This window comes from Monodelphis domestica, chromosome 1, assembly GCF_027887165.1.
Source record: "Monodelphis domestica isolate mMonDom1 chromosome 1, mMonDom1.pri, whole genome shotgun sequence".
NCBI classification, from domain to species: Eukaryota; Metazoa; Chordata; class Mammalia; order Didelphimorphia; family Didelphidae; genus Monodelphis; species Monodelphis domestica.
In genome coordinates, this window is record NC_077227.1 from 62,265,824 (window position 1) to 62,280,658 (window position 14,835).

Here is a 14,835-nt window from a genome sequence, read left to right on the forward strand (position 1 = left end):
TACTAGTCATGTGACCCTGGGCAAATTACTTAATCCTGTTTGCCTCAGTTTCCTTATCTGTAAAATGAGCTGGAGAAGGAAATGGTAAAACATTCCAGTGTCTTTGCCAAGAAAATCCCAATGGAATCATGAAGAGTCGTACATGATTGAACAACAAAAAAATTGATTTTATCCAATCTCCATCAACTCTTGTTGCATCCATTATGAACTCTCTCTCTTCTTCCTATCCACACCATAAAACTCTGTAACACCTCCATCCCCTCCTTCTTTGTTCCAGTCTCCAGAGAAAGAAGCAGCCCCTCTCTAGTCATGACCAATGCTTCTACTTAAGGCTTCCCATTTCCTGGAGGAGCTTGTCCCCTCTGGCCATTTTATCTCATTCTTTCAATTTCACTTTCTCCCTACCTATTGGCTCTTTCCCTACTACCTCCAAACACATTTAGGTCTTTATTCTCTATGTTTCAAAAGCTTTTATTTCAGAGTGCCACCCCTTCAAGCTAATAGCCTATATCTTTTCTCTTTCCAAACCAAACTCTTAGAAAAAGTAATTTGGCCCACTGACCTCATTTACCAGTCAATTCTCAACCTTGAGTCATCTGGTTTAAGTCCTACCTTCTAAAATGACTTCTCAGAAGTTACCAATGATTCCAAAGGTCTTTTTTTGGTTCTTATCCTATTGCCCTCTCTGTAACTTCTGAGTTACCAGTCACCACCCTACTCTTAATTATTCTCTCTTCCTTTTGTTCCCATGGCACTGTTCTCTCCTGGTTCTCCTCCTACCTATATAATTACTTCTGCTTCCTTTGCTGCCTTATCATTCACCTTCTGCCTCTTTAGCATAAGTGCCCTCCAAAGTTCTGCCCTTTTACATTCTCACAGACTCATGGATCCAATGATCATCTCTGTGCATATAAATCTATATATGTAGTCCTAATATATATTCTGGTCTCCAATTCCATTTCTTCAACCACCTGGGAGACATCTCTACCTAATTACTCTCTCATCATACCAACTTATCTTCTATCTCTAAGCCCTTTTCTACTCTAGACCTCCCTGTTTCTATTAAAGGGACCACCAATCCTATTTACGCTGGTTTACAACATTAAGTCATCTTAGATGCTTACCTCTCTCTACCCCTCCCTCTCCCATCATATACATCCATTTACCAAAGTCCTGCCAATTCTGCCTCAACAATTATCTCAAATCTGTCCTCTTCTTTCCAACACCATCATCATAGTTGAGATTCTCTTTGTATCTTGATAGGACTGTTGCAATAGCCTCCTCACTGGTCATTCTACTTCTAGTTTCTTTACTCTCTAAGTCATTTTCTACGTGGTTGTCAAAATAGTCTTTGACATAGTAGACATTCAATAAATATCTACCAATCTGAATTGAATTGCTGTTCTTGCTAGCAATGGTGATTTCTATAGCAATGTCCACATCCATTATATCACTGAATCTTCACAACAATCCTACCAACTGATGGGGTGGATTTCATTACCCCACCTAACAGATATGAAATGGATTTGAAGCAAGGCCTCCTAGTATAGTCCTTTGCTCTGCTCCTTCTATTCCACACTGCCACTCAATGGAAGATACCAACTCAACTGAACACCTCTCTTACCTTCCAGGAGGCAATCAGAGAGGCCAGGTATGATGTCAAGGAAAGGGATTTGAGAACAGAAAGCTCCAGGGTGATCTGCTAGTAGCCTATAGCCCACCCTCTTTGCACCACCACATCTTCCAGGAGAAGACATGGAGATTTCAAAGAAGTTAGAGGATCACAGATTTAAAGCTGAAAGGGAATATAGGAACCATCCAAGCGCAACCCTTCATTTTGCATGGCCTCAAAGACGGCTACCACTAGAAGAGAGAGTGAGAAGTCATCTCTTCTATCCCTCTACCCCATTGAGATGAAGATCTAGTTTTCAAAGGGTTCATAAAGAATTGATCTGATTGACATCTTAAAAAGAATTGACATTATTACAATGTAATGAAAACAACACAAAATGGGGGTCTGATTTCAGATTAAATGCAACAAACCATATTGATGGATTCCAGAGGATAGAGGTAACAAAAGAGGTAGAAAACTGAATGGGCAATATTGTATATCATATACTGTGAGATCAATGGGCTAATAGCTTTCTTTTACATTGTTACAGGGGAAGATTCTGTTGTAAGGAAGCAATATTGGGAAGTAACTGTGTTATTTTAAAAAAAAAGCCAAAACAAAAGGAATCTGTAAAACATTCTAAAAGACAAAATCCATCTGCTTGACCTCTCCCCTGATCATCCAAAGGGTCTGAAGTTACAGCTGCCAAATGATATTTCCCAGTAATTACATGTGGTTCCCCAGTAGGTAAACTCTAGGCCCTGGAGTTGAGGACTAGACTTTTTTGTGTCCTCATAAAAAGTCACTGAAGACTATTTTCTTTCCAGTTCCCATACAAAGGAGATAAGAACCTTAGGAAGTAATGAAGAAGGGGAATGTGTATTAGTAAATTATACCCAAGTGATAGCCAAAAGTCAAAGATGACTAAAAAAAAGGTAGGGAAATCAGGCAGAGAAAGAAGCAGAAATCCAACAGAAACAACAGAGATAGGGAAGTAAAGAAAGGGGACAAGCAGATATGGGAACATAGAGGCACAGGCAGATGGACAACCAGCAGAGAAGACAGAGACAAGGGCAACAGGTAGAAATAGAGGAAGCCAGCAAAAACAGGCAAGCAGTTAACAAAGGGAAATAGGCAGATACACAGAGGTCAGACAGAAGAAAAAGGCAAAGGCAGAGACGAGATGAGACAACAGAGACAGGAAGAGACAGAGACAGAGAAGGGAAGAAACAAATTCTTTCCAGAAAAAGTCTTTCTAACTCTTGTTCTCAGCTCTGGTGGGGAGTGGGAGGGGGTGGTTGTCTTTTCATCTTGGAAACAACTGCCCCCTTATCCTAGAGAGTTGCTGTCTTCACATGAGACCTCTGTTGGGGACAAGGGGAACTATTCACCCTGCAAATTTCTCTACCTCCACAGAGTCTTCTTTCTTTCTGCCTCCAGAAGTCAGGTGGGCCCAACCTAGGGGAAATCCCTATAGAATCAAAGCCCAATAGCCCTCCCCTCACAGCCTACCTTCCTGAAAGGGAGGGAACAGGGCCAAGAAGAGAGAACTGGGAGACAGAATGGGCAACAGTGGATTTGAGCCCACCTGGACTTCTCTGTGTCAGGAGACAAAATTCAAAGAGCATATAGCTCTGCACAGACCTCTAGACTCCAGTTTCCACAGCTGCACTCAGATTCAGATAAAGACTGTGTTTCCTGTAGGGAAACAAGTCCAAATTGGACCTGTGGTTTGAAAACGCTGGGTTGGGTTTTAAAGGAAAAGGGTGGACCCTTAGACAGACTGTCTGTAGAAATGGAAAGAAAGAAAGAGGAGAAAGAGGGAGAGAGAGAGAGAGGGAAGGAGGAAGGGAGGGAGGGAGGGGGAAGAGGGGGAGAAGGGAGGGAGAGAGGAAGGAAGGAAGGAAGGAAGGAAGGAAGGAAGGAAGGAAGGAAGGAAGGAAGGAAGGAAGGAAGGAAGGAAGGAAGGAAGGAAGGAAGGAAGGAAGGAAGGAAGGAAGGAAGGAAGGAAGGAAGGAAGGAAGGAAGGAAGGAAGGAAGGAAGGAAGGAAGGAAGGAAGGAAGGAAGGAAGGAAGGAAGGAAGGAAGGGAGGAAGGGAGGGAGGGAGGGAGGGAGGGAGGGAAAAGCCATTGACACCTGGCAAGCTTGGGGATGCCTAGGTCCTCAGGCCAAAGACCAAGCCTCTGACCCATGCAGAAGGGCCTTTCCAGAAACTGCCCTTACCCAACCACACAAGAAAAGCTGCCCTGCAGCTCTCTTTAAGATTGCTGGCTTTCTCACAGAGAATAGCTGATGGTTTCAACCCTAGGCATGGGGATACATAGGGGAAGGAGCAAGAGAGAGACAGAGAAAAGGAATGGAAGAGGCAAACAGAGACCAAAGGATAGTAAAAAGACAGAGGGAAGATGCCAGGACCAGCTGCTTCCTCCCACAGTGTCTCCTTCCCCCCCCCCACTCTGGCACCTACTGTGTTTACCACCCAAGTTGGCACTAATTGGCACCTTCTTACTTCTCTTTTTTCTGAGCTATTTCCTATAGGTCTGTTTGGTCTCCCTACCTGAATTATAAACTCTGTAGGGCAGGGGCAGAGGCTACCCTCTTTCCATATTACTGTTGAATGAAGGAAAAACAGAAAAGAAGCAGAAGAGCTGAACTAAGGCTATATTATCAAACCATGAGATTGAAACCTGTACTATATGAAGTGGGGCTTTCCATTCCAATTTACTTCAACTCCTGTATGCTCATCACTGGACTACAAGCTAGAGGAAAATAAGAGAAAGACAAAATGTAGTATACCTGCCCACATGTAACATGGCCTTAAAAAAACAGCCTGTGATTTCATTGATATAATAAAATCTTAGTAAGGAAACTACCTGTATGAAAACATATTAGTACCTGCTGTGCACTCAGTCTTAGCAAGCTATCTGGACCATAGAGATGTTAAGTGACTTGCCTAAGACTGAACACCTAGTCAGAACTTGAACTCAGATCTTCCCAGCTATGAAGCCAGCTCTCTACTACCCCACTGCCTCTCTTGAAATCTTCTTGGAGAAAGTCAATCAACCATAGAAAAATGGAGAGGACAATCAGTGGGAAATCCAGAAAAAGGAATCTAGCTTATTAATTGTATGAGCATCTTAATGGGGGAAAAGGCTAGGATGACTTTCCTTCTGGCTAAGGTCTTTCCCGTTTCTGGCTGCATCATGATTGATGAGATCAGGAATGCAAAGCTGGTAGTATCTTCCTCCAGGAAAGTTGTCCTGTTTCTCAAAACCCTCCCCACAAAAAAAGGAAGCATAAAACTAGAGACCTTTCCTAGCATTCTTATGCCTCCAGTTTTCAAGAGCTCTGAATTCCTCTCTTCATCATCATCACAAGGCTTTACCCTCTTCCTAAAGTCTGAGACTCTTTGGCTAGAAAAGAATGTGTAGACCAGTGGACAGAGACTGGGTCTATGAGTCAAGAAACCTGGGGTGTAGCCCCACTAAACTTGATCCTCTCTGGGTGGTACAATTAAAGTAATATCTGATAACCAGAAGTGAAAACAGAGGGATTACCCTCATCTAGGACCTCTGGGATATAGGTGTTGTGGCAGATTATTTTCCCATTAAACAGCCTAGTCTGCCTGGTCTTCAAAGTCAAAACTAAAAACAAAAATCTGGAGTCTAATTCCACTATTTCACTGCATAGCCATTGAGCAAGTCCCATAATCTCCTCTTGGGCCAGAAGTCAGGAAAACCTGAGTTCAAATACAGCCTCAGATATTTCCTAACCATGTGAACCTGGGGAAGTAACTTCACCTTGTTTGCCTCAGTCTCCTCATCTGTAAAATGAACTAGAGAAGAAAATGGCAAATTATTCCAGTATCTTTGCCAAGAAAACCCCAGATGGGATCATAAAAAGTCAGACATGGTTGAAAAGACTGGACAAAAACAGTCCCACTAGCTCACTATGTGGCCAGGAATAAATCACAACATCTCTTAGACCTCAGTTTCCACACCTGTTAAATAGGGATAATAACCCCTGACTTTTCTACTTCAGAAGGATGAAATTAGGCAATATAGTCAAAATACAAACAATATATAAATGTAAGGGATCCTTATTATTAAGTTCCTCTCTTGTTCTGCTGGTTTTCTTCCTTCCATCAGCTGGAACAAGCAGTCTAAGGCTCTCCGGCAGCCCCCTGGTCCCTTCTCACCATCCAGCTCATCTCCCAGCCCAGCTCTCCATTCTCCAGCCTGACTCAGAAAGACCACGAGGTGTGGTCTGTCCTTTGAGCCCAGCAAGCGGCCAAGTCCCGCTTAACTCATGAGATCAGGCAAGGTCACCCTGCCTCAGCCAACACGCTCCCCAAACCAGCATACTTCATGCCCTATTCACCTCCCCAACGTTCCCAAGGACAGATTGGGAGGGCTTCAGAAGTCCTTGCTGAGATTCCCAGGCTGGGCATCTGAGTTTCTTGGGATTTCTAAGGCTCCAACCAAAGGCAATTTCAGGAAGAAATCACTCCTGCCCCAAGAACCACACTCATTCTTGCCTGGAGACCAGGCAATAAGTTCATGTGCCCATTTCATAGGTCATGTAGCCCACTGTCAATAATCCATGGTCCTGCTAGGTATTCCTACATTCCCACCATGTGAGATTTTACATTTCTCCCTATTGACCTGGACCTTATAGATGCCTTCAGATCCCCTACCTAATGGTACTGCACCACAGGCTCATTACAGGTGTCAGGTTTACGGGCGCATTCAGTTCCAAAGGAAACTGGGGAGTCTGGAGAGCTGTTAGATCAAGGGAAATGACATCAAAGTCTCCCTTTTCTCTGCCCTGGGCAGCCTGCATCTGGAGTCTGGTATCAATTCTGGGGGCCACATTTGAGAAATGACATGGACAAAGTAGAGTCCAGGGAAGAGTGATGATGATGGGGCTAGAAATTGAACCCAAAGAAAGGAAGAATCAGGGAGAGGGTGGGCATCACTGTTTTCAACTATTTGAAGAAATGTTATATGGACAAGAGAGTAAACATGTTCTGTGTGGTTCTAGAGTTCAGAGCTGGGACACGTAGATGGAATGAGGCAGTGGGATAGTAGACAGAGTTTTGGACATGGAAACAGCAGTCATGGGTTTGGATCCTGGCTCTGCTACTCACTATCTGTGACTTTGGAAAGATCACAACTACTCTGAGCCTTAGTTTCCTCATCTGTAAATAAGCAGGGTAAACTAGATCAGTGGTATCAAACTCAAATATAAACAGCTCTCTATGGGCTCCATAGGGAAAAACTACACATTACTATTATCTCTATTTTGCTATGTTTTAATTTATTTTGTTGAACATTTCTCTATTAAATTTTAATCTAGGGGGCAGCTGGGTGGCTCAGTGGATGGAGAGCCAGGCCTAGAGATGGGAAGTCCTAGGTTCAAATCTGGCCTCAGCCACTTCCTAGCTGTGTGACCCTGGGCAAGTCACTTGACCCCCATTGCCTAGCCCTTACCACTCTTCTGCCTTGGAGCCAATATACAGTATTGACTCTAAGATGGAAGGTAAGGGTTTTTAAAAAAAAATTTTTTTTAATCTATTTGGATCTCTAGCCTACCAGTTTGAGACTTCTGAATTAGATGTCTTCTAATATATTTCTTCCAGCTCTAAATCTATAATCCTAAGTTACTATGAGGCAGATTTGGGAGTAATAAATGAAAGAACTTTGGGGTTTATAAATGAAGAAAAATAAACAGGAAATAATAAATGATTATTAGATCTGACCAGCATTGGAATGGACTAAGCTGCCTTATAAGAGAAGACAAGCATTGCTCCTACAAGTGTTCAGCCAGAGAGAGACTGGCCATCTGGCAGGTGGGCTATGGAGGGGCTTGGGAAGAGAGCCTGCAGACTGAACTTGACAATATCAGACGATGCCCATCTAAGTGTTTAAGATCCAGTGATTCTCTGGATGCAAGTTAGGATGAGGTGGAAACAAAAATATTACCACTCATTTAAAAAACCATGGTGAGAGGAATCCTGCACCTCCCTTCAAACACACACAATACATGGCCTTGTTTTCCTCCACCTTCTGCATCATCACACATATGCTCCTGATGAAAGCAGGAAGGAAAGTACAGCTGCCCCTGGCACCAGACCTGAATATTTACAGCCTGGACACTCTATAGACCCCCGAGGAATCGAACCTCGAGTTTTCTAAGACAGGAATAGAGAAACAGCCTAGCAAAGAGAAGCTAGCAGGCACACCAGGAGACTACAAGGATTCGGTGGGGTTCTAAAAGGATGAAGATCAGGAGAATTAAAGAGAGGTCCCAGGGAGGGAGTGAAGGCTAACGGCTGCCATGTGGCCAAGTCTCCTTCCCCCATCTCCAACTTCTATCCTTACAGCCTTGAACTGGTGTAAATTTAAATTCCAAGCAAAACTTGGCAGGGTAGCCTGCCCTCCAGCTTCTTTATATGGCTTGCCTTCCCTGGGCACCCAGCGGGGTCTCCCTTCTTTTATGGGCCTTCAAAGCCTGCAGAATCCCTCCCTCCCATTTAGGAAATACCTTTGCCATGAAGTCTATCCAGTGAGGGAAAGGGTCCTACTTTCTAGGTTGACGGTATCAACAGCCACAGAGATGTCAAGTAGGATGCTAGCTGAGAAAATGGGACCGTGGGCCTGTGGAAGCCCCATGTGTAACAGCTAACAGCCAGGCTTGCCCCAAAGTAAGCTTGCCATTCTGGGGGACTTCTACACCTCCCAGTTGGCTAAAGAATTTCACCAGAGCCTTCTTATTCCATTCCACACAGCCCTATGTCACCTCCCTCTGCCCTGTCTTGAGTGAAGACACTATAGAGCCCACAAGAATAAAATCTCCTTGCCACATATATACACAGAGCCTCTGTCACCCACCCCCACCCCCATCCCCTGGCCAGGACTCTACTCAGAACCCCTCACTTTTGACTACTGCCATATTGCCATTGCAATCTCTTGTGCTGAGGTTCTCCACGAACAATGAGCTTTCTGTGCCCCCAACTCCCCACTCCCCTCCTCTCCCCTAGCCCACCCTCCAGCCCTGAGTCCAAAAGCAGCTCTATCCATTGCATTTTACCATTGTGGTGGGAGCAAGCTGAAGGCTGTACTGAGCCTGGAGTGTTCCTGGCAGAGGGGGCTGGTTTGGTCCTGGCCAACTCTGGTGGTCAGTATGCAAGTCACATCCTCAGGCACTGCTATGACTACTTGCCAATCCGCACAATAATACCAGGACTCCATGAGCTGCTTCTGTTCTCTGTGGAGTCTCCCCCACCCAAGAACCTCTGGCCCACATGTGCTCATTTCTTTTCCAGGAGCCCATCTTGCTGACCCTGTTTGTCGGCTGTAGGTATTTATTTCTCTCTCTCTGCCAACTGCTATTTTAGAGTTCCGTTAGGTCACTATCCAAGCTCTGAGCTGAGCTGGTGTCTGTCTGTCACTGTCACAGCTTGGACTCAGAATGAATTTTAGGAAAGGGATGAAGGAAGTATGTGAGGAAGGCTTATGACAACAGAAACTTCACCAGTTGCCTCAGAAACCAGACCATAGACTTCTGAGCTATGTGACCCTGGGCAAGTCACTGAAACCTGATTGTCTAGCCCTTGCTGCTCTTTTGTCTTCGAATTGATACTAAGCCAGAAGGAGAAAGAAAGAAAGAAAAGAAAGAAAGAAAGAAAGAAAGAAAGAAAGAAAGAAAGAAAGAAAGAAAGAAAGAAAGAAAGAAAGAAAGAAAGAAAGAAAGAAAGAAAGAAAGAAAGAAAGAAAGAAAGAAAGAAAGAAAGAAAGAAAGAAAGAAAGAAAGAAAGAAAGAAAGAAAGAAAGAAAGAAAGAAAGAGAAAGGAAGGAAGAAGGAAGGAAGAAGGAAGGAAGGAAGGAAGGAAGGAAGGAAGGAAGGAAGGAAGGAAGAAGCAAGCCTGATTATAGCCAGCTGGCAACACACACACACACACACACACACACACACACACACACACATATACAGGAATAGTTCTTATATTTCTGAAAATAGCATCTAATGGCACCTCTGTCTGCTTCCTATCATCTCCCTTCATACTCCCTCAGTAAAAGGTGCAGAGACATCCCAGTGGGGGGAAGTAAGGAGTCAGTTTAGGAATCAAATTCAAATCCACCCTTGGACATTTATTGGCTGTGTAAACTAGCAACAACTTCTGTCTGCCTCATTTTCTTCAATTGTAATGGGGAGGGGGGGGTAATAACAGCACCTATCTTCAGGGCTATTGAGGGGATCAAATAAAATACTATTTGTACCACAGCACCTGGTACATAGTAGATGCTATGTAAATGCTTGGTCTATTCTCTCATATAGTGAGACCCTTAATAAGGTTAAACTAGGTGACTTCTAAGGTTCCTTCTAGCTCTAAATAAATCTATTATTCTCTGATGCTGGGAACCCATGTAAGATACCTTTCAATAAAATTCATTGCTTCTGGCCAGCATTGGAATTCTCAGAAGGAAGGTCCCCCAAGCCACCACTTGAAACTACTAAGACACCAGTTGCTCACTAAATTCCCAAAGTTGTAGAACTTTTGGAACCCTGAATTTCCCTCCAAGGCTTTCTGAGTTGATGGAATCCAGAGAAGGCACATATCAAGGGTCCCCCTGGCCTTAGAAAATCAATAAATGTGAACTCATCCCTTGCTCTCTTTTCAAAGACAAAGTCCATTATTAAACCAACCCTCCAAGGCTCTGTTTCCACTGGGGCACCTTCTCTACAGTCCAAGTGGCCCCCCTCCCATGATGAGACAAGGTACAACAAAAGGAGCCATCACTAACAAATAACACATATACCACAAAGCCCCTTTTCCTATCACTCTCATCCCAACTTTCCTCACACACTATGACCCTCCTGGAAGTCACCAAAATGCCCAGGACTGATGGAGAAAATGACATGATCTTGGCTACCGTCCCCAAGGCCAAAAGGCAATAGGTAAAGAAGAAAGGTGAGGATGGAGAGAAGGGAGAGAATAGCACATCAGATAGTCTTAGAGAGGGAAAGAGAAAGGGGCTGAGGGCTTTATGACTACAAAAAATGAGAGTCAGCTCTCAGAGAAGCCTAGGAAAGTCCAAGAAGGCTCCTCCCTAGCCCCTTGGCTACAAACCACAGCATTCTGGGAAATATATATATTTTTAATTTATCCATTTCCAGCTTATAAGTTTGCTTTCTTTCCTCCCCAACCCCCAAGGGAGGAAACACTAGGAGTTGCCTTTGTAACCAAATCCACTGAACCGGTGGACTTTGCCACACTGCTTAAAGCCAGGTTTCTAGAGAAGGCCCAAGGGAAGGCTGGACACCTCTCTTTTCATATCCTCCCTCTCCCCAGCCCAGCTCCCACTCTCTCTCTCTCTCACCCCCCCCCAAAAAAAAACCTCCCTGGACTACCTCGACTGTATTCCGTGGGGCTGCCTTCCAGTGGCTTTTTTTTTTGCGGGGGGTGGGGGGGGAAGCGGTCTGCAGGGTTACTTCCTATGTGGTCCCAGGGGACCCAGTGAGGTGGGACGGCAGGGGCTGGAGGAGGTGCTGTTGGATGCAAACTGCGTGGATGTGAAGGGACGTTTCCCGTCGAAAAGCGGAAGAGAAAGTACTTCTTGGGCTGTCACTGCTTCCCAGGACCGCAAACCCTCTGGAAGGGATCACAGGACTCGGAGCTGGAAGGGACCTAACATTCCATCTGGTCCAGCCCGCTCATTTTACAGAGGCAGAAACTGAGGCCCGTCCGAGTTCAGCGCCTCGCCCTGGGCACTCAGCTAGTAAGTTGCCAGCCCGGTTTCGAATGCACGCCTCCTGTGTTCTTTGCACTAGCTAGAAAATCACTCGGACTCATCCCGTAGCCATAACCTCGTCCAGCCAAGGAAGAGAAAACAGGGTTTGGGCAACTCCCAAGAACTCAGCAAAATGAAAAGATTTGGGTTTGCCCCAGGCCCTCCAGGCGGGCAGAGATGAAGTAGGAATTCGGCGTAGAAAGGATACGGGGGGGGGGGGGCACCCCTTTCCCGACTCTTCATCTCCCCGGGCGGGGAAGTAAGGGTGGAGGTGGAGTGGGGGATCCAGAATCTCCGGAGGGTCACGGATCCCAGACTCCGCCTGTCAGGAGGCACTGAAGAGCGACCAGTGTTCCTCCCAGGCTCTCCACCCCCTGCTCCGCGGGCCGGACATCCCGGGCCAGAGAGGGCCCTTCAGGGACTGGGAGGAGGAGGGAAAGGAGGGGAAGGGACGCCGCCCAAGCCTGTGCTAGGAGTGAATAGGGGAGGGGGTCCCCTGCTTGCAGGGACAAGGAGCGAAAGGCATGGGGGTGAGGAGTAAAAGGGTCTCCCGCTGCGGGACGAGGGATTCAGAGAGCCCTCGGGGGCTAACTTTGGCAAAGTTGAGGGAAAGTGTTGCAGAGTTGGAAGAGAGCCTGACTCAGCGGGGTTGGGGGGGGGGGGAGGGCAGGGGGCGGAGAGGGATGTAGGAGGAGGAGACTAGGACGAGGAGGAGGCCTGAGAGCCGGGCAGGGGCGCGCACCCACCTCTCCGCGTTGCAGCTGGAGGAAGCTGTTGAGATAACTGGAGTTGAGGGGCGAGCCCAACTGCTCCGGGCTGCCCTTGCCGTAGCCCAGCTCCGGGGTGAGAGGCGCCGGCCGGCTCGGGACGAAAGGCGTCGAAAGCACTCGCCTGGTGCGTGTCCTGCAGGGACAGGTAGACCCAGTTGAGGAGCTGGGCCGGCTGGTTAGACCGAGGCGGCGCTGGTGTCGATGGCTGACAGCAGGCTCATCTTGCTCGCTGCCCCGCTACGTCGCGGCCGCCGCCGCCGCTCCTGCCTCCTGCCTCGGGTCCCCTCCACAGCTGCTCCCCGGGCCCGCTGCCCCGCTGCGCTCTAGTGAGGGGCGGGGAGGGGGGGCCCGATCCCGCGTCTAGCCCGCCAGCCCCCCCAGCGCCGCAGCCGCAGCTCGCCCTGCGCTCTGTCCAGCCGCCCAGCGCGCCGCTGCCTGCTCTCTCTGCAGTCAGTCCAACCCCGGCGAGCGGGGAAAGAAGTTGCACCAGGAAACTTTTCTCCCCGCCCCCTTCTGCTCTCTCCTCCCCGCCCGTCCGCCCCAGCAGCCGATCCGCTATCTGTCTTATTTCTGACCCCTCAGACAGCCTGCATCAGGGCTGCCCCGGGGGACGGGGCGGAGCAATACCGCGCCTCCATCCTACCCCCTCACCGAGCTTGCTCCCCTTCCTATTGGTCAGATCCCAGGTCAGGAATGACAAGAGGGCGGGAGAATGGGCGGGGGGCGGCCACGGAGGCGGGGTCGTTATCTGCATATGTATAGAACTTGGGGCCAATCAAGAGGCCGACCTCTCCCCTTCGGGGCTGTCCTGCAATCAGGGCTCCCCAGGAGGTGGTGAACACTGTCCTAGAAAGATCTCGCCGTATCGTGATTCTTCCTTCCTTCCTTCCTTCCTTCCTTCTTCCTTCCTTCCTTCCTTCCTTCCTTCCTTCCTTCCTTCCTTCCTTCCTTCTTCCTTCCTTCCTTCCTTCCTTCCTTCCTTCCTTCCTTCCTCTTCCCTCCCTCCTCCCTTTCATTACTTCCTCCTTTTTTCTTTCTTTTCTTCTTTTTTCTCTCTTTCCCTCTCCTCTTCTCCTTTCTTTCATTCTGCCTTTCTTTCTCTTTCCCTCCTTTTTTCTTTCTTTCCTTCTTTCTTTCTTCTCTTTCCTTTTTTCTCCCTCACGCTTGCTCTCTTCCCCTCCCTCTCACTTCTCTTTCTTTCCTTCTCTTTTTCCTTCTGTTCCTTTCTGTCTCTTTCCTCCACCTTCTTTCTTTCCTTTTTTCATTCCCTCTCCCTCTCCTTCCCCCTTGCTTTCTTTCCTTTTTTCTTTCTATGTGTCTGACTTGCTCCCTATTTTCTCTTTCCTTCTTTCTCTTTTCCTCCCTCTTCCTTCCTTTCTTCCTCTTTCTTCCATTCTCTCTCTTTGCCTCTCTTTTTTTCCTTTCTCACTCCCTCCCCCCTCTTCCCTTCCTCCCATCCTTTACCCCCTCACATTTTTTGTTCTTCAACTTAATATCATTTGTTGGTCCTTTTTCTTCCTAATTTCTTCCATCTGGAAATTCAGTTTGAATACATACTTTTCAAAAGGAAAATTTGGACAAATTCGGGAGATTTTGAAGAATACAGACCTCAGAGTTTCAGATTCATATTAATCCAGTGATCAGCTCCCTATTTCTTGGTCCCAAGGAAAGTCTCCTTTCTCCTTCTACTACTCTTTCTTTCATTTCTTTCCACTTTTCCATTTTTCTCTTCTTGCTCTTTTTCTTTCTCTTCTTCTCTATCTTTTTTCTTTGATTGACTTGTCCCCTTTGTCAATACCTTTTCTTTCCTCTTAGTCTTCTGTTTACCCTTTCCTTCTTCTCTTTACTTCTATTTCTCTTATCTCTTCTCTTCTTCCTCTTCCACACTAAGTCTTGGCTTGAGATTTTGAAGTTTTCCCCTTGGTCAAAAGCCCAAACCTCAGAGTCAGATTAGAGCTCATGCCCCGCCTGAGCCCTTTTTGCTCAAAAAAAGATTGATCTTAGATAATAGGACTGAAGGAAGTCAGAAAGAAAAAAAGGAGAGGGGGGCACTTCCCTAGAATGGCAGAACTTATCTGTTTCCATGGTTTCAGTGACCACTGTCCATAAGTGCCTTGGTTGGGCAAGATGATATCTAAAGTCCCTTTTAGCTTTAATTCTGTGATACTACAAATGGATGAACTCTCCAAAGTACACTTCTTGCCCTGACTTCTCCCTTTCACTCTAGCTCTGTTTGCTGTCCCCTGAACACTGTCCTGCCTCCATGCCTACTTCCAGGTCATTGTCCCCATCCTCCTGAATTTGTGACCTCTTCCCTTTCCTCTCTTTTTTACTTATAGCCTTCTGTGGAGAAGAGAATTTGCAAGGCATGCATGCAAAGGATATTATCTGTCAGTCAAAAAGGAAGATTCCATTTGGAATGTGACTGGGAGACAGTTGGAGCCAAGCCAAAGGCTGAACTGGGCTAAGAGGATGAGGGCTTTTAACTGGTGGCTTCTGGTTGATGGTGGTGACTGGCTGGCTGAGGTGAAAGAAGAAGAAAGACAGTTGTCCTCATATCTCTCTGACTGACTCTGTTTCACAAGAGTGACTGGATTGCTATTTCTCCCAATATCCTCCTAACTCTCATTTATTGTAGAGAATAGGGATATCCTACTC

General features: G+C 46.6%; 1 protein-coding gene across 1 annotated transcript in view; it reads right to left on the bottom strand.

Moving 5' to 3' along the window:
* The window catches only part of ZCCHC24 (zinc finger CCHC-type containing 24), a 137,688-nt gene extending 125,290 nt beyond the window's left edge, over positions 1–12,398 (bottom strand). Inside the window, 3 exon segments of the mRNA XM_001364865.4 lie at positions 12,154–12,252; positions 12,254–12,355; positions 12,357–12,398. Coding sequence (XP_001364902.2) covers positions 12,154–12,252; positions 12,254–12,355; positions 12,357–12,398 — 243 coding nt within the window.
* Between the last annotated feature and the right edge of the window lie 2,437 nt (positions 12,399–14,835).